The sequence below is a fragment of the Rattus rattus genome, chromosome 10, assembly GCF_011064425.1.
Source record: "Rattus rattus isolate New Zealand chromosome 10, Rrattus_CSIRO_v1, whole genome shotgun sequence".
In the NCBI taxonomy this organism is placed as follows: domain Eukaryota; kingdom Metazoa; phylum Chordata; class Mammalia; order Rodentia; family Muridae; genus Rattus; species Rattus rattus.
In genome coordinates this window covers 61,166,322-61,191,064 of record NC_046163.1, presented here as the reverse complement: position 1 = coordinate 61,191,064, position 24,743 = coordinate 61,166,322, and the positions used below count along the sequence as shown (strand labels likewise).

At 50.6% G+C, this 24,743-nt stretch overlaps 1 protein-coding gene across 1 annotated transcript in view; it reads right to left on the bottom strand.

Annotated features, from left to right (window-relative positions):
• Positions 1-3,805: 3,805 nt before the first annotated feature.
• Susd4 (sushi domain containing 4) overlaps positions 3,806-24,743 on the bottom strand; it is a 124,163-nt gene continuing 103,225 nt past the window's right edge. The window contains exons 6-9 of the mRNA XM_032914980.1: positions 11,469-11,660; positions 10,144-10,288; positions 6,160-6,542; positions 3,806-5,139 (exon numbers count right to left, since the gene is read on the bottom strand). Coding sequence (XP_032770871.1) covers positions 5,111-5,139; positions 6,160-6,542; positions 10,144-10,288; positions 11,469-11,660 — 749 coding nt within the window. The 3' untranslated portion in view covers positions 3,806-5,110. The remainder of the gene's footprint in view (positions 5,140-6,159; positions 6,543-10,143; positions 10,289-11,468; positions 11,661-24,743) is intronic.

Sequence of the window (24,743 nt, the reverse complement as noted above, 5' to 3'; positions counted from 1 at the left end):
CAAGCTGATTAATTAGCAACTGCTCCCTACCCATGCAGAGTGTTAATAGGGGAAGCCAGGGCTAGGGAGCTCTAGTTTTGGGGCAATTTTTAGAATGTTTCTAGATCTGTTCTAAAAAAAAGAAGCTCTATTAAAAAGTTGAGCCTGGGTATACAGGCCTGTAATCCCTCTCTCGAGGTTGAAGCTGGAGGACTCCGAATTCAAAATCTTCCTAGACTAGAGTGAGTTCAAGGTCATCCTAGGAGGCCCAGAGATTTGGCTCAGTGGTAGAGTTATTTAGTATGTGTGAGGTTTTGGATGACTTTAGTTGCCTGCACAACACACATGCACGCGCGCGCACGTGTGCACACACACACACACTCACTCACACACACACACACTCACTCACTCACTCACACACACACACACACACACACAGAGACAGAGAGACAGAGAGATGCCAGGGTAGAGATCTTGACCACGCCCACAACATGAACAGTAACTCTGCATCAACACTCATAGGAACACAGCCTTGTGCAGAAGTGTGGCTTTCTTACCCGACAGGTAGGAAAACAGTTTTCTAAAGACATGAACACACTCTCTAAGGCCGTGAACGCTTACGGCTCTGAAGAATCTGTGGGCTCCATCAAGCCAATAGATTGCTTTGGGATTCTATCGTTCCAAGTTCTTATACTAGAACGGACACCACAGCGTCACTGGCAGCATCTGTCCCTCTGGCCAAGGCCAACTGTGATGGGGTCTGAGAAGTGCCGTGAAGGGCCAGAACTTCAAAGTGCTGTTATCTCTTGACTCCCTTGCCCAAAGTGAAGGCCCCTGTTCTTAAGACCGTTTCCTTGGGGTGGCAGGAAGGGCACTGGGATTTGCTGTTCTTGAGCTGAGGGGCTCCAGGGAGAAGGAGCTAAATAAACGGAGTGTCATTCTGAAGTCCACATGGGAGGTGGGGTGGGGTTGAGGACTAAGGGAGTGAGCAGTTGCTGAAGAGTCCAGACAGAACTGGGCAATTCTTGATTCTTGATTAAAAACAGAACGACCAACCAACCACAGTAAACACCAAGATTGCTACTCTGTTGGAGCCTCTTTAAGACAGGTTAGTTCTCACTGCATAGCTGAGGAACCTGGAGCTGGGAGGGGCCTGCCCTCCATACCTTTTCGGAGACCCATGCTCTCTAAACTGTTTTTGTCTTCAAAATAGCTATCAGCCCAGCTCACCCTAGTAATGTTCTGGCACCAAAATCTCCAATGGCTTCCCCCTCCTCCAAGGCCATCTACTAAGCCGCTTAGCGCAGCTCCAAGCCTTTGGGGAGTGGCCCTCACCAACTAGGGAGCACAGGTGGTCTACACATAGGCTTCCAGTCAGATATTAGTCTGTTCCTTTGGACTCTGCTGCATGGCCCTTCCCAAACATCACCTGCTAGAATTCTTCTGGCCTCACAGGAGCATGGCCCAGGCCTCCTGAGGCTAGCAGCCTCTCAGAGCCCAGGCATGAAGTTCTCAGTATGTTCCCGGCTCGATTTCAGGTAGCCAATCTACTCTGGTCACTCAGAATGATAAATGGCAGGCACTTGGGGACTGATGTCTCACCCAGTGTCAGGTGGTACATTGCCCAATATGGCAGTTAAAGATGAGAGAGAGAGAGAGAGAGAGAGAGAGAGAGAGAGAGAGAGAGAGAGAGAGAGAGACTGTACATTAAGTTTTATGATTTCAGGATTAAGTTTTATGATTTCAGGGCTAGCATGCTCAGGGTTCATCTCCTTACAAGTGACCAATCCTCTCTGGGGCCCTGTTCTGCTTGTCGGACCGGGTGTCTTTACCTGCGGACTTTCCCCTGTATCGCCTTGGAGATGTGCGGGCATTGACTTTTATGCTTTAAACTCCAAACGGACAATAAAATGAAGGAAGCAGTTTAGTGATAAATCTACAGGGCTGCCTATAGAAACCAGTGAGTCCTCAGTGAGTCCCTTTGTAGGGGTGGAGGGGTTCTGAGGTTCTCTTGATCTCGGTGAGCAGAGATGAGCTGGGCTGGGAACAAGCACAAAGACCCAATGGCCCATGGTCTGAAACTTACGTTGACACAAAAGGCGGGGGATGGGCTCCTGGGAGGACAATTCCAGGAACGAATGTGGCTTACCTCATCTCTCTGCTTCAGATAGCCTCTTAGACGCCTCATGTACAAATACCTTAGAGGGCAAAGGGACCAAGGCTGGTCAAAGGCGTGTGAGAATGCCTGTAGGGGACCCATCTATACGGCGGCCTTTCCCCTTTCACACAGGGCCGGAAGCTGCTGTGTCTCAAATGCCCCCTGCATCTGAATGCTTGACTCACATCAGCTGCCACGCACAGTCTAGCAACGAACGCTGGGGGAAACCATTCTAAATTTCTGCATGAACAAACAAAGGCCCAATGAGCTTAGTAATGGATCCAAGCTCACAGCCAGGTGGTCCTGGAGGAGGCAGGTTCTGAAGCCCACACTCTCCCATGCTGCGCTGGAGAGCTAGAGCCTGTGGCTGTCTGAGAGGGAGGGATCTGAATGCCTGTTGTGTAGAAGGAGGATGGAATAGGAGAAGCCACTGGACCTAATGGGCTATGGACCAGGAGGTTTTGCGCTGGATAATCTTGGACCTGCCGGTGGTCAGGGACCATTTCTGTAGCAACAGAAGGCAGCCTTGTCCTTGTGCCAGCTGCTAGACTGGGTGTAATTAGGTGGGAAAAGGCCTGAAGCATCCACACAGGCAAATCATAACCTTGCAATTAAGAAAAGCTACCCGGTAATGAAGTGTGAAGACGCCCGTGCTGTGCTCACGTTGGGGAGCCGGTCAGCCAGGACTGAGCTGCTCTGCGCAGCTTGCATGCAGCTCTGAGGTGGGCACTGCCCAAGTCCGAGGAGAGTACCAATCTCGGTACTCATACTTCCTCCACAGGCCCATCTGTTTCCATACTGAGGAGGTCTGTGGAAGGGGACCTGCTCCCTCACACCACAGGGACTTTGGGATATTTAAAAGAATTATGTTGGGACCACACCATGCTTAGGAAATCACCAGATTTCTCTTAGTCATAAGTACCTAAGGTGGGAAGATTCACCATCAGTAACATCTGTGGTGAAAATGGCTGCTAGGGGCCGAGTTGAGTGCTACGAGGCAGGGTGCAGGTGAGCCGCAGTTAAACAGCAATGCTCTCCCCTCACCCCACAGCCTCTGCATGAGAACAATGTCTGTGAGCTCCCTGATGCCCCTGGCTGTCTTCCCGGGACCTGGCTGCAACCTTCTTTAGTGTCCAGGTCAGACTGCCATTCTGCTGCTGGTGAATTTCCTAGAAAGAGGCGGGATGGCCTTCGACAGCTCTGTGTGCCTCGTGGGAGGTGGGACTCTTACCCAGAGGTGTCTGGGACACGACCCGTATGAGGAGGCTTGGAAGGGAACGAGCGTGAGGTGTGGCTGCCTGGTAGATATTTCCCATGGGGGTGGGGGCCCAGTTCCTCAGGGCACACGCTGTCAAGGCAGTGGCATGTCACCACGCATCACCTCCCTGGAATAAAAGGAGCTGATGACATGGGGCTTCACCAGGGACTTGGCGAGGCTGTCACTCACCCTGCAATTGCCCACAGCCGTAAGCTGGGGCTCAGCGCCACTCTGCCACTAATGGTGGCCGTGCATATGTCAGGGCAAAGCCCACCCTTTGGATATGGTGTCTCCTTCAGCTGAGCGTTCTTGACCCCCATGTCTTATTTCTACCACCCACCATCAACATCACCCACTTCCCGCCCTCCCCAACTCTGCTCCACTATTAAAGTAGTCACGCTTCAAACTGCCGTTTTCTTTTTTAATTTTTAATCGGTCTGTGTTGAGAGAAAGCGGGATTCGATCGAGCCTCCAGCCCCCCGGTGCTCTACCAGCACAGTGATTTTAATGGATGAGAGTTTGGTTGTATTTGTTTACAACCCAGAGCAGGGATGGAAACGACACCATGGACCGACGTGTGTTCGGAGAGACGCTTCTGGACTCGGGGTTCTTCAAAAACCGATCGATTGCTTAGGCACAACACCCAGTGGGTGCCATGAGACCCTCCTAGAAACGCGGGTTGGCAGGCAGGCAGGGTGACTCGGGGCTGGGAGGCCAGCCTTCGGACTTAGCGGGATGAAATAGAGCTGAGGGGCTGAGGGATGGCCACGAAAGATCCTGCTTATGCTTTCGTCCTCCTCCAAACGCAGAATGTGTTCACAGAAACTTGCCTTTTTGGAAAATAAGTGAACAGTTAGGTTTTAGGGTCAGAACAACGGGACAGCAATGGCCCACATAGGACGGCATGAGCAGATAAATGTGAGTGGGGTCTGCCCGATGCCCAAACCAAACACGACCAGGTTACTTGGTCCACCACAAGATGCATCTGAACGCGCTCTCCCCACGTGTAAAGTCACTGGTCTACCCCACGCCACAGGTCCACTGCCAGACCATGGACACAGGCACCAATGCACGTCACCAGAGGGCAGCACGGAGCATGGGGGCTCGGCATGAAGACATTTCCAGAAAGCAGAGGTGGCTTGCTTTTCCTTTCCTTTCTCTGTCAAACCGCCACATCCTCCTGCTTTGATCAGCTGTGGGAGCCCGTCCCTTACTAGTAAGGGCAAAGAGAGGTTTGCAGGTCAACATGGGCTTTTTACAGATGCCGACCTGTCCAGGTCTAAAGTCCCTAGACAGTTCAAAGCAGAGTTTAGAAGCAGATTTATACAATGTGACATGCTTTCGGAGGAGCAGGGAGTGCTGTTAACAGAAGCAACAGGATATGTGACTCGCCGGGATGTGTGTGGCACTGTCTCACGCTCTGTAGCAAGAGACACTCAGCTCTGTCGTGGGGGGGGGGTGAGGCTGAGAGAGTCCCCTCTGCCTCTGTTCCCTGCAGGTCATGATAAACCCTTGAGTCTCATTTGAAAGCACCGCCATTGCTGTCGGCTAGACCCACAGTCCTGCTGGAGTTGTGTGGTATGAATCACCGTCCTCGTGTAGATAGATTAAAAACACCCCCTGTGTGCCCAAGCTCTGTCCTCCTGTGGCCTCTCTCCAAGGTTCAAGGCTCTTTTCCCCAAAGGGGACAGTGGGGTTAGCAGGATGTCACCAGACTAGGGATCCTCTTCCATGAGCGGGATCTCTGGAAAGCAAGAGATGGTTATTTGCTTAGGCGGACTGAAAGCTACATGGTTTGGAGTTATGAGCCTCGTTAAAACAGCTCCAGCCTAGAAATCAGCGAAGAAAGGAAAACGTTAAGTTCCATGCATCCATTAAAGGTCAAATAAAACCACGTCCCTTCTCCCCACCCCATACACCGTCTATCTGCTAGAGAGCAATTTGTGATTTTATATCCAGCTCATAAAAAGGATAATGTTAAACTTTCACCACAAGCCCTCATAGTTGCTTAGGCCAAACTGCTACCATTTCAAGCACAGAGAGGCAGGGTGGAGCCCAGGAAGGGCGCTCTGTGGGGCCAGCGGGCCTGTTTCTGCCCTGCTTTTGCTGCGTACTGGGGCCACGATTTACAGAGCTGTGCTGGGCTTCCCTCCCTAGGAAGTGGTGCCCCGATGACTCAGACACACTTCACTTTCTCATGGGCCACGGTCTTCCCCGTGACAGATGAACCTTTCGCTGCACATGGGTAAAGCGACCTCGGGGCACGTATCACTTCTCTGGGGTCGGGTGAGGATGTGTCACCCCATAAGTGAGGCTGGCAGCAGCTCTCCACTGTACCGGCCTTCCTCGGGGCCACAGTGGGAAGGTGGGGCCCAGTGTGCACAGCGACATTGAAGAACCAGATTCCTTTAAGTCAGTCTTAGCAGGCGTGCTGGGACTTGGTACACAGCTCTGCCTGTGTGTGATGCTGTTCCCAAATGCCACCTCCAGGCCCTATTCAATTAAAGGACAGGAAGGTACCCTCCATCCCATATGATAGGTGCTCTTAAGGCTTTAACTCCATGGCTTGGTTCCCTCTGGGGGCCTCATGAAATTCCTATTCCTGGGCTCATTCCTCACAGAATACTGGTCATTCTTTGCCACAGCTGGCCTGCTGGTAGCCCTATAAGCAGAGAGAATGAGGAGCAATGCCTGCTGGATAAGAAGCAGGCCCACGGCCTTAACCCCGTCCTGAGGCACTAGCCGTGGCTTTGGAAATGCTTACCATCTGCAATGTCGATGCCTGGGCTTGTGGATGCTACCTCCCCTGCTGTGCTTGAAATCGTGTCAGGGGTGTCTGGGGCAGGGCGGCTGCCCCCTTGGCACATGGGGGGTGAATATAGACTCTGGAGCATCTCGGAGGAGCCCGAGGTACTGTCACAGGTTTCTGACTCCCCAGGGCCTGTGTCCGTGTCCCCGGAGCCGGGGTAGGCTGGAGGGCTCTGGTCATCCACAGGTAAAGGACAGCCCTGGCCCACGGAGGCCAGGTACCCGGGGCCTAAGGCACTCGAGCTGCCATTCACAGCCTCATCGTAGGTCGGGAGCATGACAGGCACTCCGTCCACTACCACGAAGTCAGGGTCACTGCTGGAACTCCTGGGAGGACCCCTGTGCAGAGGAAGCAATGGAGACACGTCAGGGTCTACACCACCCCAGGAATGAGGCAGCGTGGAGAAACAGCCTCTCCTCCCAAGTCCCTGGCAGGTGTGCTGTGGGGCATGCATGGTCCATTTCTACAGAGAGGTTTTCTGTTGATCCATCTCCATTCTGAGGACGGACAGACACTAAGTGCCCAGAGAGGACAGTCAGTCTGCACTTACTAGGCTGCTTCTCTGTAAAAACAAAACAAAAAACCCCACCCACCCATTTTTAGAGAGGTAGACAAAGTACAACAGAGCACAGAAAAGGTGAGCTATTAATTCCCATCTCTGACTGTGCTATTCCAATTACTCAGTTCATGGCCACCCCAGACCCAGTGTAGCACCATGGACCAGGCCGGACCTGCACAGTTGCTGTGAAAGTTTTAGGGGAGCCAGGCTACCAACCCGGCAGGTCCTCTCGTCCCCATGGATCCCATACACAGCTCCTGGCCCCAGAAGAGGTCAGAGCAGTTAAGTAGCTTAGAGCTTGACTCTTTCTGTTGGGGAACTGAACTTGGAAGATGCGGCCAGAGAAATGACACAGCGGGGAGAGGAAGTGATCTGTTCGGCTGTAATGGTGCCCAAAACTCCGAGTGCTTCTGGGAGGGCACATGCAATGTCTGGATGTGGCATTTGTGGGGGAGGGGTGGCACCGACCTGCAGTGTTCGCTGACGTGAAAGGGACAGCGTCAAGCCTGTGGCCATTTGAAACATCTTGCAACAGCTTAGGGGTTAAGGCAACTGACTGTTTGCTCCACAGAGAGAGGATAACAGAGAAATTAAGAGAGGACTGAGGCCTGCACTCCCTAGAAGGTGGGAGGTAGGAAGCAGGGAGAGCATGCTTCCGACCTGGAGATGCTAATGTGTCTGGATGCTCACTCTCCTCTGCCCAGTCCATGCTCTCCTGTTAGCCTCTCTGGCTCACACACGACTTCCTTCTTGCTCCTTGCTTTCAAGATGTCAGGCCAGAGCAGGCTGATACCTTCATCTCCTTTCTCACCCTAACGACTCATGCTCAGGCCACATTCCCCTCTGCACAGCTCAAACCATGTTATGTGACTTTGATATACTTGGATCTCAAACACCTGGGACCCGGAGAACACTGCCATCTATCCTTGGCATCCCCCTGAGTACCACATATTCTGTTTGCACAGATGACGCCATTTCCCCTAAACAACTCGAGGCCATTGTAGGAGCATCAAGTGAGGCTTGAGAAGATTTCAAAAAACACCCTAGTAGTCTATATCTTGGTAAACTCTTCTGAGCATACTATATATATATAAAAAGATAGCTTGGAGGCCCTTTGAAAGTCTAATGTGCCATAAATCACAGCTGTGTAGTCTAGCTTTTTCTCTGTGATCCTTTGGCCTTCTTGAGAAACTATAATTGCTTAGTGATAGAACAAGGTCCCCTGATTAATAAATAATAATGCCGAGGACCCAGAGAGCAGATGGTTTGAGAATGAAAGGTTCTCAGCAAAGGCTTGGAGATGCTACCAGGGCAAGGTGCCGACAAGCCTCAGGGCCTGGAGAGGACATAAGTGCCTCCCACACCCAGCGCACGTGCCTGCTGGGTCTGACCTGTGGTGTTTCTGCTGCCAGGATTGGGAGCACTAAATTGAGATGAGGCTGTCCTGGTGTGGGTGTAGGTTGATGTTGTCATGCAGGTGAGGGCAGACACAAGATAAAACGAGGCCTGTCATTGGATGAGAAGGAAGGGAGGCGGGAGCAGAGGTTTTAGAAGGAGAGGGAGAGGCAAAAAGGAGGAGAAGCAACATGGAGGCATATGTAAAGGATCCTCACCGTGCATCTCTACACAGATACAGGTTGTTATGAATATTTCTTAAGGGATGGATTTCTATAGGTCAATTTATCTTATCTACGTGGGCGGTTTATATCTTTACCAATTGGTGATGAGTTTATTGTGTTGGATGTATTGGATTGAGAATTTAACATATAAATCTGATTACTAAATTGCAGTTTATTGAGTCCTGATTTCACTGGGCAGTTGGGAGTTTATACTTTAACTACGAGGGGGCAGTTGTGGGGAACGTGTGCAGACTGCATGGCAGGGAGCTGCGATAGGCCAGCCCATGCTAGACTTCTAGAGCCCTGATTTTACTGGGTATCTGGAACTAGAGAGTTCACGGCTAGCAGAGAACCACCAGAAGAGATACTAACCAGAGATAAATGATGGTTAGTTCCATATGATCCACCAGTGCTGGAACTAACACTAGGGACCAGCATGGCAAGGCGTCATGCTGGAACAGCCCTCGGACTGCTTGGGTCAGAGAGTACTTGGGGGCAGCATGGAACCTCTGAGATAAAGATACCCCGCAGCGCCATGTGGCCCTACAGGTGCCAGAGCTAGCGTGGGATAAAAGGTTTAGCCATTTTTTAATATCTATCACAACAATGTGGGGACTTAGGGAAGCTGTCACTTCTGTCCCTCTCCACACTCCTGGGATGTGAGGGAGACAGAGTTGTGTTGGAGGGAACAGAGTAGTTGGCTCCTCCTTCTTGAAGGCCTGAACAATTGTCCTTTTCTCAGGAACCTCAAATTCCTTGTTCTGATGACTAGGTCCCATGGTGAGGGCAACTTACGGATGGGAGGATGACTGACTTAGCAGTGAGGTGACAAGGCTCAGTTGTAAGGAAAACTCTGGCATGAGGAGGACACCAACCAGAGCCCTCTCATGCAGCTGAGGAGGAACGAAAGTCACCTTCCAAAGACCCATATCCCCTCCCAGGTCTTCTCTGGTTTCTCACTCAGGTCTGTTCTCCTTCCAGAAGCTCCCTATCCAAGTAGCTGACTTCTGCTATGACACATCACTGACCTTTTCCTCCCCAGGTATGTACAAGTCATCTTTTAGGGCCACAGCAGGTAGACCAAGATGGGAGGTGCTCCTGATGGGGTGTGCACAACTTGTATCCTTGGCCTGGTTCCCTTCTCCAGTTTCCCCCAGTGCCTGCCTCAGAACGGTCTGCCCAGGGAAGCAGGGATGTATTATGAGTTGCCCTGGTGCTGTTTGTATTCTGATGTTAATTCTGCTTCCTCAAGAGGAGCTGCGACAATGACAATGATTGGATTACATACTCAGGTGATTTCATGTGGACCTTCTCTCCATTTTAACTGGTTAAATAGAGGCTAGAGCCTGTGATTGGCAGTGGAAGGGGAAGGTGGAGCTGGATTTTTAGAGAGTGAGGGAAGAGTAGGGAACAAGAGAGGAAGAAGATGGAAGGAAGATAGAGCAGGGTCACATGGCCTGGAGAAGCCACAAGTAGCAAGGGATCTCATAGTTGGGAATAAATTAGTGTAGTGGTGAATCTGCCCAATCTAGGCATACAACTTATAAATATTATAACTGAGTTGTGTATTTTTGCACAGATATATTTGGATTAGAGATTTACTACAACAAGTTGGCGCCCAACGTGGGGCATGAACCCATGAACTTGGAATTTAGAGTCCCGTGCTCTAACGAACTGAGGGGTCTGTCTCCACCATAGTGCTTTCTCCCTGAGAGGCTATCCTTAAGCTCTACCTTCATCTGTGCTCTGTGATGCACTGACCTGGGGGGGAAGTGGGCCTTGAACTTGGTCTGGAACATCCTGGCCAGGATGACGAGCAGTAACACCAGCAGCACACTGGTGGCTGTGAATGCCACGATCTTCCATGTGGTCAGGAGGGTCTCGTGGGTGCTGGGCCACGTTTGTTCTGTCATAAGAGATAACAGAGCCAGGCATGAGGTGCATGTCCCTTTGCTGGTCATCTGGTACATGAGGTACTTCCTGGGACTCAAGAGACACACCCTACCTCCAGTACAGCTGGTTAAGTCATGTTAGGACCCACACAATGCTAAAACCTATCTCTAGCATGGGTCCTTCTGAGTTGGAGAGATACTGGCAGGTGATATACATGTAGACACTACTGTGGCTGTAGACTTGCATGTTCATGTTGCAGACTGAGGAGGAGGACACGACGAAGGACAAAGCAGCGATGTAACTGCTTCTTAGGAAGAGAGTGAAAGGTGTCCTTCTGCCCTGTTCTGGGTCTGTTCTGACATGGCCCACAGCACGGTTCTCTGTTCTCGGGTGAAGGATGGATACGCAAGGGCATTCGAGACTAAGGGTACATGGCTGTAGATTTTCTTCCTTTTGCTCCCAACACATCCCACCCCATGATCCCACTCAGTGGTTATTCTCTTAGGCTCAGTGCCTCTCCTCTTGCTGGCTCACATGACATCTACATGCCTTCAGATACACAGCATTATACTTCTGAACCCAGAAGAGCAGCATTCAACCACCAGTGCTGATTGGGGCAGCAGCCCTGGCTGTGGTTTGGAAAACGCTTGAGAGAGTGGGCAGGAATCGGAAGAACAGGGGAAGGGTGTGTGCTGGTGCCAGGTCTCCTTCATGGGGCCGCTTTCTAGGCGTGCTGGAACCGGTGGCAAAGATGGCTTGCCATCTTATATCATCTATTCTGAGGCAGTGGAGCCTGTACATAGTCTCTCCACTTGTGTGAGGTCAGTTCTTACCCACAATCATATTGGGAGAGGAGAGTGAGGTCATGCACCATTCAGGTTCCACGTGCATATTTCTGGTTACACCTATGGGCTGCATCCTTACCAGCAGTTGGTACCGAGGCTTTGAGAAGTTGCAGAAGCTGAATTTCTCCAGGGTACCAGGGCTATGACTCACTTTAGAAGTATTTCTGACCCTCTGTAACAGGCCTGAAATCCCTTCACAGAGGCCACCTGTATCCACAATAGTCACTTTCTACAGCCTGGTCCTGAGGCTCATGACAGGGTAGGAGTGGATACCATTCAGGACATAGTCTGACCACAGCTTGAAGGCTGCCCTCGGAGGCTGCCTAAGGACTCGGCCTCCAGTCTTACCTGATTTGATGCAGTAGACTTGGTAGGAAGGAAACCACTCTCCATACTGGCAGGTGATGTACTTGTAGTCACTGGTGAGGCTGTAGCCGGGATCACAGTAGAATTCCACCACAGTCCCATGGTTGTAGCGCTCACAAGGCCTCGGGTGGCAGATGAAATCTCCGTGACTCACCATAGGAGGTAGCGGACAAACTTGGGCAGTTGGGGAGAATAAAAGTTTCAGAACCAGAGGTTCCATGCACGAGTCATCCAGACAAAATACAGGCATGGCCAACCACAGCTGCTTCAGGATGTACTTACGCTTAGAACACCAGATTAAGGAACAGGCCAGCGACAGCCTATATTTCCACAGAAGGTCAGTGGAAGCCTGCTAGGATATTCTGAATAGATAGTATTCAGCTATTCTATTAATAATGTATGCTATTATATGCCAGATAACCTAGTAAATGAAATTAAGGTATTTATGGACAAAATATTTATCCAATGGCTCAGTGGTGCCAAGTCTGCTTCTGTTTACCAAAGCAATCACTTGGAACTGTTTAAATTGGGGATCTGTGGTCCCACCTCACCCTCATGTCCTGCTGGGGTTTGGTCAGTGACAAGCAGGTAGGGATTCTCTTCCGTTTGCAGACTTCGCCTTGGCCCCTCACACACAGGTGCAATGGTGATAAGAACTAAAAGCCTGAAGTCCTAGGCTTTCTTCTGTTAACACACTGTGTGACCTTAAGTGAGTCACTGAACCCTCAGTAAGCCCTGGTCTCTTCCTTCATCTTTATTCTGTTCTTGATGATGGTTAAGGGTTTTCTGAGCCATGTTGTATGATGTTAGTGGAAAGGGTAGTTTCCGGTCTCCTACCTTGAGATCACACCTGAGCTGCAAATGTAGATCTGGCTACATTTCTGACATTGGATAGTTTTAGTGGAGCTTCTTGTTTATCCATCTCAGGATGCCACACCGAGTCGCCGAGGCTTGCTAAACATGGGTACAGAACTGAACTTGGGTGGAATAACTCAGTAGCCGATGACCCCAAGCCAGTCCTTCTTATGCCAGCATCCCCATGAAAGCCAGGAGCGTCTAGGGGGTGTACTTAGGAATGCTGCTAAGGTTCAGGGCCACCCTGTACTAGTGGTTCAGTGGGGCTGGGCAGGACCTGGGCTTCAAGGGAACTCAATAAGGAAGTAGAGAAATGGCAAAGGTAACCGAGAAGTTTCAAGGTTATAAATAGCAGGACACTGCCACTCCTGGTTGGCTGGAAGAAGGAGTTGTTGGGGTCCTGGTGGGAATTGGAACAGCAGAGGTTGGTCATGGAGAAGCAGGAGCCAAAGCAACTGCCTCCAGGGCAGAGAGAGAGTGAGGGGGACACTGGAAGCAGTGTCCTGTAGGGACTCTAGGAAGTGAGGTCTGTGGGAGGCAGCCCAGCTGGAACAGAGCGTGTACAGGGAAGGGCCCAGAGGTGGATCTGAGGCCCAAGGTGTGCACAATTCAATGGTGGCTGCTGAGAAGATCCTCCAGGTAGGCACTGGAAAAATTGAAATCTGAGTTCTGACTTTAACACTAAGGAGCTGTCTGCTGCCTGGGAGTGTCCCCTTGGCTGCTGGCACATACTCTCCTTTGCACTGCCTACACCATGGTACGATCCACTGCTATTTCTGTTTCCACAAAGGGCTCTGTCCAGAGCATCCATGGGTGCTCAGGAGGTAAGTAAGATGGCTGCCAAGGATGGCTGGTGACCAGGAAGGACAGAGAGAGGGAATCCATAATCACACCTCTGAGAACACCAGAGATGCAACGGAATGGGCTCCTCCTTTGTGTAGTCTGTCCTCCGTCTCGCCACTGGTCCTTGTGAGGCTAATTGGAAGGGTACCCAGTGGCCTCCAGGGCTGACAGACCCAACTGTCTGCCCATGGGACCCTAATGCCTGTGTTGCTGTGAGCGCCGTACATTAGGAGAGACCCCTCTGTAGCAAAGGTATAGGAAGATTCTGTCCACCAACAGATGAACAGGTAAAGGAACTGTGAAACATGTGGTGGAATATCGTCAGACTTTAAAAGGGAGCTCTGCCATTTTCAAAAACATGGATGTACACCAATGGTATTATTATGTTAAATGTAATACACCAGAGGCAGAAAATTCTGCATGGTTGTGAAGAACTCACCAGTACGTGAAATCTACCTATCTATCTATCTATCTATCTATCTATCTATCTATCTATCTATCTATCTATCCATCCTCCCACCCACCCACCTACCCACCCGTCTAAATTCATAGAAACAGAATAGGAGCCAGGGAATTAGAAAGACAGGTCAAAGGACACACATTTGTTTTTTTAGGTAAACGAGATGGGGGTGGGGGTCTTCTGTACAGCCTGGTAGTTAACCTGGGCTATAGAAGTGCTAAGCTGTGTCCTTAAAATCTGCCAAAAGTAGACCTCTGGTCAAAGGCAGCTATGGGGAGATGGAAATGGTCATGGCTCAGCTCTAGAAAAAGTCTCGCCATGGGGGTATGCACCCATGGTATATACCCATATGTATGAAACTTATGGGGAAAAAAGCTACACCATGCAGCAAGGTACTCCTACTCAGACGGCTTTCTGGGAAAGCCGTCAGGGACACCATAGATTTGGAAAATTACCAGACTGGGTCTCACGGACTGCAACATGTCATGAAGGAAGCCCAGCACCAGTGTGTGTCAGTGGCTGTGAGCAGGGTTTCCCCTCACTTGGCCTGAAGCATGAACAACCGTTGAAATCAACCTCCAGGCAAATGAACTCACGATGCTCTTAAGAACGACTTCCCCTGCACAACCAGTCAGTGTGGTGCAGTTGTCCGTATCTGGGTTCAAACCCTGCCGCTGATGATGCAAAACCCCTGTGCTTCAGGGCACCAGGCAGCTAGCATGCCTTAGTACTGAGAAGCAATCACTAACACCCAGGCTGTTGGAGGACCAGAAGTTCTCTGCAAACTACAGGTTCTGACTAAGCGATGGTAATTAGCTTCACTAGTGCTCAGGCTCCCTGGGGGTCTGCTGCGTCTGTCTCAGGGCGAGCACTGCTCAGATTCCTTGCCTGCTCCTTACAGTGAGGGATGCCAAGAAACAGCAGAGTAGCACCCAACATTCAGAGAACCTGGAGTCATGGACCCCATGTTTCTTCAGAGACCAGATGAGCACTAGTGGTGGTGGAGGTCTATGTTCTCTCATAATCGGCATGTGATGGAGATGTGCTTCCTCTGAGTGGAAAAATCTATCTGCACACCCTGCCGTATTCTAGCAGCTGCACCAGCAAACACCATTAGCTTTGCTGTTAAGGAAGCCTCCATGTGGATAGCTTGGGGTGCAGGGTGTTTCTTTTGACTTGGAGGGAAGCAACAAAAGTATCATTAATTATAAACTTGTTGGGCTGGGGAGATGGGTCAGTCAGTGAAGTGCTTGCCATGAAAGCCTGGAATTGATACCCAGCAAACCTGAGTTTTACACACACACACGCGCGCGCACACACACACACACACACACATATTAAATATGTTAAATCCAGGTGTGTTGTGCACACGGCTGGGATAGGTGGAGATGGGTAGATCCCTGGGGCTCTCTGGACAATCAGCTTAGCCCAAATGTCAAGTTCCAGACCAGTGAGACCCATTCTCAAAAAGCAGAGTTGAAATCATCCTGAGGAATGACAACTCTGGCTTGCACGCATGCACACATGCATGCATTTATGCATCACCACAAACATACACACATACATACATTACATACATACATTCACACATTACATACATACATTCACACATTACATACACACATTACACATATACATACATACATACATACATACACATATACATACATACATTTATACATACAAACATACATTCATATATACATACATTACACATATATATACATGCACACATACATTCATATCAGAAGAGTTATAAATGTAAAGCTTATTTCAAAATCCTGACATGGGGCTCAAAGGACTCTCACTATCACCTAACACTGCCCCACCACGACACTCTGCATCTTCCTCACAGCCTTCCTAGGAGGCAGACAGACTGACAGACGCACTTGCCCACACAGTGACTCAGGCTCAGCCTGCTTCCAGTGCCGCTCATGGAGCACCTGCGTGGAGCCACGTATTCTAGAGACACCGTGCGGCTCTGCACCACAGCCTCAACTCAACACCCCTTCCGCCCCTGACTCAGAGACCCCTCAGCTACCAGCGAGAGCTGTGGGTGGTGAGAACAAAGGGTGGGTCCTCTGCAACTCTAGTTTTTAGAGCATTTCTTTCCACTTTAGAGAAGATCACCGGCAGTTACTATTTTCCAGAGGATTGCGGCCTGCGTGTCCCGGCATTCGTTACAGGAAGAACCCAAGCGAGGCTCTGCTGAGGCTCAGCAGGGATGGATCTTAGCTACAGTCTCCCGGATGTCACCGCTCTACTCCTTATTTACCATTTGCCAGACAGAGGGTGACATCTCCTTGCAGAGCGGGGGACGTACCTGCCTGCCGAATGGCTGCAGACTAGCTTTCTATCAGTCACTCTCAGAACTCGACAGAGGTGGGCTGGGTGGGACAGAGGATAGGAGGTAAGAGTCAGAGGCCACAGGCCACATCTGCTCGTGCTGGACACCAGTGGCCGGATAGGCAACCTGAAGGCCTGCTCTCACACCCCAGTTCCCCAAGCGAGGGCCACTCCTCTCCCCAGCCTGCCACTTGGGATCTCCCCAGGCAATTCTTTTCCGTGCTGACGAGGTCTGTCCTCACCGTGCACTGCACCCCTCTCTCCCCTCCTTGGATAGATTACAACAGTAACACCCACAGCCTTCCTGTGCCCTTTGTGCATTCCGTACATTATACACAAGTTTCTCTACTTAGACACCCGAGTCCAGTGAAAAATCCCATTTACTATAGTGAATGCTTTTCTGTGCATTGTTGGGTTCAATTTGCTGACATTTTGTTTTGGATTTCATAAAGCATCCCTGTCCCGTTTGGGTGTTAGGACTGTGCTGGGCACTCGGAATGAGTTAGGCACTATTCTGCTTGCTTCATTCAAGCAAGAGAAATGACACCCACCCACCAGGGTTTAATGAGGATTACACGGGGTGAGGGCTCTGAGCAAGGAGCTAATGAGAGGTTCACACCAGTGGCTCGTTTTCACGGTTAGGATCGAGACCCACAGCACGGTTCCAAGTGAAGCTGCTGGAGACTTTAGGATCAAGAAGGAACTCTGCTGACTGCATGGGGACTCTCTACCTCTGCTGCCTCTCTGGTTCACCAGGGATGGCGGCAATGGTGGTCCCCTCCCCAAACACTGGCCAAAGAAAGTTCCAATTAAGGGTAACTTACAGTGGGTTGGGGATTTAGCCCAGTGGTAGAGCGCTTGCCTAGGAAGCGCAAGGCCCTGGGTTCGGTCCCCAGCTCCAAAAAAAAGAACCAAAAAAAAAAAAAAAAAAAAGGGTAACTTACAGTGCTAGCCCTGACTGCTCCCCCATCCTCCAACCCCACTGCATGCTCCACACAAAGGACACACCTATGAGCTGAGAAGAGAGAGTATAGTGTGGGTTAGGAAGAGAAGCGTGGGTGTGGGTTAGGAAGAGAAGCGTGGCCCTGGGTGCAGAAAGCACCTTGAGACTTGGTGGTAGAACTAAACCCATTTGGAGAGAGTGGAGTCAATGGTGTGGGGAAGTAGTCTGTGGCAGACAGGCAGCGAATGGGGTGGCTGGAGGGTCAAGGAGGAGGACCTCGTCGGAGTTCTGGGCCTTGTTTGTGGCTGGAGTATGTTGCTGGGAGTGGTTCGGCATGGTGGACAATGGGTGATGTAGGTAGAGGGATGGAGGAGGACGGCTGTGAAGAGGAGAGGGACTGAGGAGGATGGCTATGAAGAGGAGAGGGACTGAGGAGGATGGCTGTGAAGAGGAGAGGGGATGGATCACTCATTAGCAGGGCACTTGCTCTGGAGGCGGAACTGGATCTAGGCACAGGTCCAGTAGCTCCAAGGCCAGGGCGGTAGAGAGATGGACAGACTGCTCTGTAAAGACTCCTAGTTTCTGAGTCAAGTCTGAGGGTTGTGTATCATTGATCACAGTCCTTGAACCATTTATGTATTTCAATCTGTGCAAAAGAGAATGATGAACTTTGAAAACAGCCTGGGTTCCTCGTGAATAGTCACAGAAGCAGGAGGGGTACGAGCACAGAACATTATAGCCTCTGCTCTCCAGTGTTTTAGAATTCTTCCAGGCCATGAGCTTAGATGTGTTCACCAATCATTTCTTTCTCACTTGTTCTAAAGGCTCACACAGTCCACATGCTCTTCACGCAGGAAAGAGCTTAGGTCACGTAGCTGAGTCGACCCCTCATGGTTAGTGGAAGGGGCTGTCTGCTGCTCATCACCAGCCACACTGCTCTCTTATTTCTGAGTATTCCTCTAGCCTACATTACCTATGGCTCTGTGTATGTCTAGGGTCTAGTCAATGGGCTGTGACTATCAGAAGTAACACACGGCAACTGGTACCGTGAGTCCAGGCTAGACCCATGAGTCCAGGCTAGACCCATGAGTCTCTTCCATATTTTCTAGGACAGGAGTGATTTCCCAGAGGGATCTGAATCCACAAGACAGTGGCACTTATGAACCTTGTGAGGAGAGGCGGCACTGACTGACCAACACAATGCACCACGATACCAACTTCTGCTTTGTTTGCACCATAACCCGCCCTTGGGAACTTTCTCACAGCTCTGCTTTACCTTACACTTGGCATGAGATGTAAGTAACAGACACGCGTCCTGCTATGTGAAGTAGCACGTTGAACCTTCTTAATGCGTTCACTGCTGTTACTGCAGCCAGCGTGTGCTCTGACTGCTGTATTAGACGCTGTATTTGAACGGCGGTTTAATGCCTTACGCCAGTGGTTCCTCAGCCCAGACTGCACATTAGAATCACTCAGGGAACTCTGCCTAATTGGTCAGGGCTGGGCCTTGGCCTTGGCGAGCTCTTAAGAGCTCCCTGAGTGATTCTAATGGGCAATCCAAGTCAAGATGCCCTGCTCTGTGCAGTTGTGGTAGAGACTTGGGGAAGACCGATCTCCCTCCGCTCACCAACTGCCGGCTGCAGGCTTAGCATCTTCAGCAGAGCTCGTGTGTGAACTACATCGCCATGGTATCTGGCCTGGTCTTGACCTTTCACTAAGCTCTTACTGTGGGGAACACAGATCAGCAAGCAGCTTTGGATGAGCTAGGAGTCTAGAAGTGCAGACTCCAGCCATGCCCTAAGATACTGAATCACAAATTTTGTGTTAGAGAACGGCCTTGGTGAGACACACTCACAATGAAGTTAGGGAGGCCAAGGAGACATTGTAGATGGGCCTAGGGGTAGGAAGCAGAGCAAGGCATGATGGGAGAAGACCCATGATTCTCTGCGTTGACCTCACCTTCAGGCAGTCTACTGTATCATCTTGATAGCTCTGTAAAGGGCTATGTTTTCAGGTAGATAGCTACAGAATCCTTCAACTTCCTCAGGAGATCTGCAGGCCTGTCGTAGTTGAAACTGTCATTGTGGCCATTGTGTCCCCAGTCCGACTTTAGTTTAGGTAATGAATCCAGGAAGCTTTATGGACCCCTACATGCCAAAGTCACAGATGTTTCCAAGGTGACATCTGAAAAACTTCACTTTTAGCTCAGGGGAAAAAATCAATAAATGTTATACAGCACATTGCATTCTCCACTTTTGTCGTAACAACACAGGACACCGATAAATGTGTCTGCCCAAGTGAGCTAACGATCGTGAACTGGGCTCTGCATGTTTCCAGGCAGGGTAGAAAACAGTGTCCACTTGAACTGAGATACACTGACAGATGGTGTTCAAGATCGATAGGACCCAGTGGTCCCAGCAGGTCCCTGGGACCTGCTCTCTAGCTCAGGGTCACTGCAATGGGTGCTCTGAAGAAATGCAGCACACAGCTCTTGACGGCTGTTCAACTTTGGTGTGAAAACAAACAAATAAAAACGAGGTCTCACATAAGCAATGTGCTGTGTGTCACAGCCACATAGAAGCCATGGGAGAGCGCATGGATGAGGCAGCTGGTGTGAACCTGCAATTTACTGACAGCCTTCGCAGCAGGGAAAGATGGGCTGAAGTCAGAAGCTCCATGGATGCAACTATTCCCTGGGATGGCAGGAACCTCGGCTACACCGAGGGCAGTCTCAGCCACCGCCAGGGGAGGACACAATGTGCTGCTCTGAAGTGGGGTCCCCTTTTCAACACATAACCTGCTGTAGTTGGAACCCCCGATGGCGGCAATCACGACTTCTTTATTTCTTCAAGAGGAATCGGGGGTTCAAGATGACAGGGAGGCATGTGCTCCACAAGGTAGACCAGAAAGCTCTCATGTAAGATGGCGTTTGTCCCTTGCCTTTTCTCCCTCTCTCTGCAGCTCACAAAGCTCTGCACCACCAGAGACCATGCAAGGTTCAAGGTGGCTAGAATATCCTGGTGGTTCTCAAACTCTCCTTCCACAGGCTAGACCATGGTGACACACAGCTAAATTAGTGTGGGACATTCTGAACCTCAAGATTTTTGTTTGTTTTGTCAAACAGACTCATTGTATAGCTAACGTGCACACGCAGTCTCCTCTCTCTCTCTCTCTCTCTCTCTCTCTCGCTTTCCCTCTCGTTCCCTCTTCTCTCTGGATTTCCCTTAATTACAATAGAAATTTTGCTTAAAAGCACAGAACAGTGAACATTTTAATGGCTCAGTGCTACAAGGCTTCAGACAGGACCCCAGTAGAAAAGCGTTCCTCATCAGCTGTTTCATTATTAAGTACATTTTCTTAAATTAAAGAAAAAGAAAAGAAAACAGCAATAGTGCCGTGCTTGTGGGGAACTCAAGGTTAAGTATTACAACCCTATAGCCAAATTAAATCTAGCACCTTTAAAATAAATACTAATAACCCCTTAGTAAGCATGAACGCACCAATGGGTGAAATACTGCCCGCCAGTACAGAGCAATTGACAGCAGCACTTGAACACCGGACAACGAATCTTGTAAACACACATCTGCAAGCATGGTGAACGTATGTTTGGTTTGCCCCACCCCCCTACACCCAGGGCTGAAAGGGGATCTGGCTGAGTCTCATAGGTTCTGGATCTGAAAGGCTAATGCAAGCTTTAGGCCATAGGTAGGATAGACATCAGTCTGCTGAGTCAGACGCCCGGGTACCATTTCCAGTGCAGAGCATTCGAGGTCAAGGGAACGCGTAAGTAGAGAGAGGCTTAGGATGCAACTTCGACTCAGCCGCGGCTATTCATGTACAGTGTCAGAGGCAGGTACAACATGGGGGGGAGCCTAAGTTCCCCACAGAGGGCATTGGACACTGGCTTTGCAAACTGGGTAATCTAGGGCAACTCGACAGAGTGAAAACATGGTGTTTGTTTTATTTTCACTCTTGCTTATTTGTGTGTGGAGGGCAGAGAGCAACCTGTGACAGTCAGTGTTTTACTTCAACCATGTGAGTTCCAGGAATTAAATCCAGATCATCAGACTTGGCGGCAAGCACCTTGACTCACGGGACATCTTGCTGTCCCCCCTGTGTCACTCTAGACGCGCTGTGGCAGACAGGCTGGAAGCAGGAGACGTCTCTACGTTAAGCCTTCCTCTTACTGTTTCAAGCATTAACATTAGTCTCCCTCGGAGCCTCAAGCCTTATTTCTAACAGGAACAGCCAAACCAAAGGCTACATGGAGCGGCAGGCTCTTCAGGCAGCAACTGATGTTAATACAAGCATCACTGCTAGATGCGTTTGTCAGCTGCCAGGATCACAGATCATTTCCTACCAGGAGTCTCCACCTTCCGGTTTCCCCTTCGCGGGGGCCCACGAGGCCCTCAGCTCTTCTCACCTTGAGTTTTCGAGCCCCCCCCCCACTTTCCCTTAAAAATGGGTGCTTTCTTATTCCAATCTTATACGAAGCCCTGGTGGGTGAGGAGCATCCAGAGGCAGCTGTTGGTCCCGTCTGAGCATGCGCGCGCATGCGTGCACATACTGTTGGACGTGGTTGCAGGTTTCACAGAGAAAATGGCTACCGGGCAGTGTTCCTAAGACTCATGGTAGAATTAAGTGTTCCAGTATACCCTGCAAGGAAAGTCATATGCTATGCGCTGCCACGGCATACAGACAAGTGTTGGGAAGAAGGGTAGAAAAGAGGAAGGTGGGAGCGAGAATGGATGAGTGCCCTGTCTGAGAACAAGCAAAGGCAGGGAGGGAGAGAGAGCCAGTGCGTGCCTGTTGAACAGACGCACAGAGCCCACATGGCTGGGGGCACCGAGGGGTGGATTTTTAGGGCGTGCTGGCTGGTCAGTCTATCCTTCTCTGCGATCTGGATGCTGCCTCACAAGGCAAGGTGTACAGATCATATACCTAATGCTTTTGGCTGGTGTGGTGGTGGTTCACGAGAGGTAGTGGGGCAGGGGTGGGAAGCTGGCGGACAGAAGGAAAAGAAAAACAAGGAAAATGACCCCCAACCACTCTGCCAGGCTGGCGCGGCCCCAGAGTGATACAGGAGATTTATTACTTTCTGTGTTGTACCTGATTGCAAGAGGTTTTATTACTATGAAATACAAGCCATCCTACTTCCCAGAGAGGCAAGGAGGAAATAAATTCTGCCTGGAGCAGGGCTGGCTGAGATCCTAGGGTTTAAGGGCAAAGATGAGAAATTCCCATTTGTAGTGGCCAGCTACATCCCGAGCACAATGAAGTCGCCCCTTTGGTGAGGAGCTCAAAGCACAGGCCACAGTCGGTGACTCTCTGTGCTTCTCTAAGGAGGCTGGTGCTTAAGCCTTCCGAAATAGAGGCTTGCTCATCTGCGAGGCAATGTGAAGAACCGTGGGCTACAGCGGGGATGGATTTGGTGAGGATCCTGAACCCTGTGAAGGAATCACTTCCTGCATCTGCAGCAGACTGGTACCCCAGGACCATCGGCCTGCCAGGGGACAGTGGCCTGGTAGGGGGCTGATTTTCCTTTGGGGTCTCTATGGAAGAATTGCCTGTCCTGTTCCTATGGCCTCAGCTGAAATTTCTCTCCTAAATGGAGTTTAGAAAGAAGAACCATTTCATTGTCAGAGTCCAGAAGAGATGAACATTGATGGACATGTTTGCAACAAGAGTAAAGGAAAAGAAAGGAGACAAGGCAGGCCCTGCCAAGGGGCTAAACCAGCGAATTACTAAGCCTGGGGGAAGAGGAGGAAGAGCCTGAGCTCATTTGTGAGGTGGGACACTAGTGAAGCCTTAGGTCTTCCTGGAAAACAGGGAAAAAAATCTGGCTTTTTCTGCAGGGGAGGGGCTGGCATACGTGTGTGTGTGTGTGTGTGTGTGTGTGTGTGTGTGTGTGTGTGTGTGTGTGTGTGTGTGTGTGTGTGTGTGTGTGTCTGGGCAAAGCATGCATGCAGTACCAGGTGTGTGTGTGTGTGTGTGTGTGTGTGTGTGTGTGTGTGTCTGGGCAAAGCATGCATGCAGTACCAGGGTGTGTGTGTGTGTGTGTGTGTGTGTGTGTGTGTGTGTCTGTCTGTCTGTCTGTCTGTCTGGGCAAAGCATGCATGCAGTACCAGGGTGTGTGTGTGTGTGTGTGTGTGTGTGTGTGTGTGTCTGTCTGTCTGTCTGTCTGTCTGTCTGGGCAAAGCATGCATGCAGTACCGGGGGAAGCCAGAAGAGGGCATGGGATGTCCCAGCCCTGGAGTTACAGTGCCGTATGAGCTGCTAGGAATAGAAACCAGGCCTTCTGGAGAAGGGCTAACCACTGAGCCCTCTCTCCAGCTCTAAAACTGTGCACGCTTTAAGAGAAAAATGTCAGTGTTTCTTAATTCAATGTGGGCAGACATTAGGAAGGAGAAGGTAAAGGAGGAGGAAGGGGAGGAGGGGGTAAGGGGTAGGAGGGAGAGGTCCTGGTGGAGGAGCAGGGAAATCGTTCTCAGTGTTAGGACAGAGTTTCTTTGAAGCACAGGCATCTGTGACTGGGGGTGGGGGGTGGGGGAAGTCATCACCGGCAATAACTCATTGTAGAAGGAAGGAAAACATTAGGCACAGTGACGGTGACGGCGACGGCGACGAGGGCAGGTGCGGCACGTAGGCCGCTGTCCTCTCGTAATCACCCTGCTGCCGTGTACAGCAGCGCATGAAAACAGCATTAGGATAATTTACTGCTGCTTATGAGCAACTCAGTAGCAGAACTGCTTGCTGAGACGATACCTCCCGGGGTCACTGGCAAGGTGGCTGTCAGGCAGACAGTGCCCGTCACAGGCATTTCACGGGGAGGGCACCAAGTGCCCCAGAGGGGACAGAACCACTAGCATCGTGACCAGACCAGAGCACGGAGTCTGCGCTCACAGTTGACCTCCGAGTGTTTCAAGAGCCAATCCCTCTCTCCCAGGACCAGGAAACACATGCTTGTCTTCGAAGCAAGTGAAAACCCCTTTGTTTTTGAGAATAAGATTCCCTAAACCCTATGACCTTGCCTAGTGTCAGCCAGGTTCCTGTCTGAGATTATAAATTAGCCACCCCCTGTGTGCTGACGGCTGGGAGTCTGAGAAGAGGTTGGGAGTCTTAGATCCCAGCAAACCACTCTACTCTCAGGAAGGCAGAACTAAGGGCAGATTTTTATATGTGGTGGCACACAGCTGCAGTCTCAGCTTTGGGGGCAGAGGCAGGAGGATTGCTGCAAGTTTGGGACCAGCATCGGCTACATAACAACTTCTAGACCCACCTGGGTTACACAAAAGACAAAACAAACCAACACGTAAGGAAGCCTGACCGCAGCTCTTCTTTCAAAACATACTTTGTAAAAAATAAAAGTCAGACAGAGGTGGCTGGAATAGAAACCGCCAGGGACAAGGCTACCTGGGAACCGCTTTTGCAAGAGGGCTCTATGGGTCTCAGAGCCTGGAGGACAGTAATCCCAAACCACCGAATCATGTTTACCTCACGCCTCTCTCGAGGGATCTGGTAGTGGAGGGGAGAACTTGGGGCAGACGTAAGCCAGGAGGCCTCCTTGAACTTTCTGTGAAGAGAGGCCCCACGGCTACGTTGGAGAAAGAGGAGAGAGAAGAGGCGGTGACTGCTCTTTTCCTCACTTTCTACTGATTCAATTTTATATCGCATCCAGCTGCTGCCGGGATGGCGGGTGAGTCTGCAGGGAGCCTCAAGGGCCAGGAGAGGCTAATGGAGACTGTGCCCCAGCCAGCTGGTCTACTCAGGGGGTGGGAAGCTGAGGGGGAGGGGCTGGGTGACCGACTGG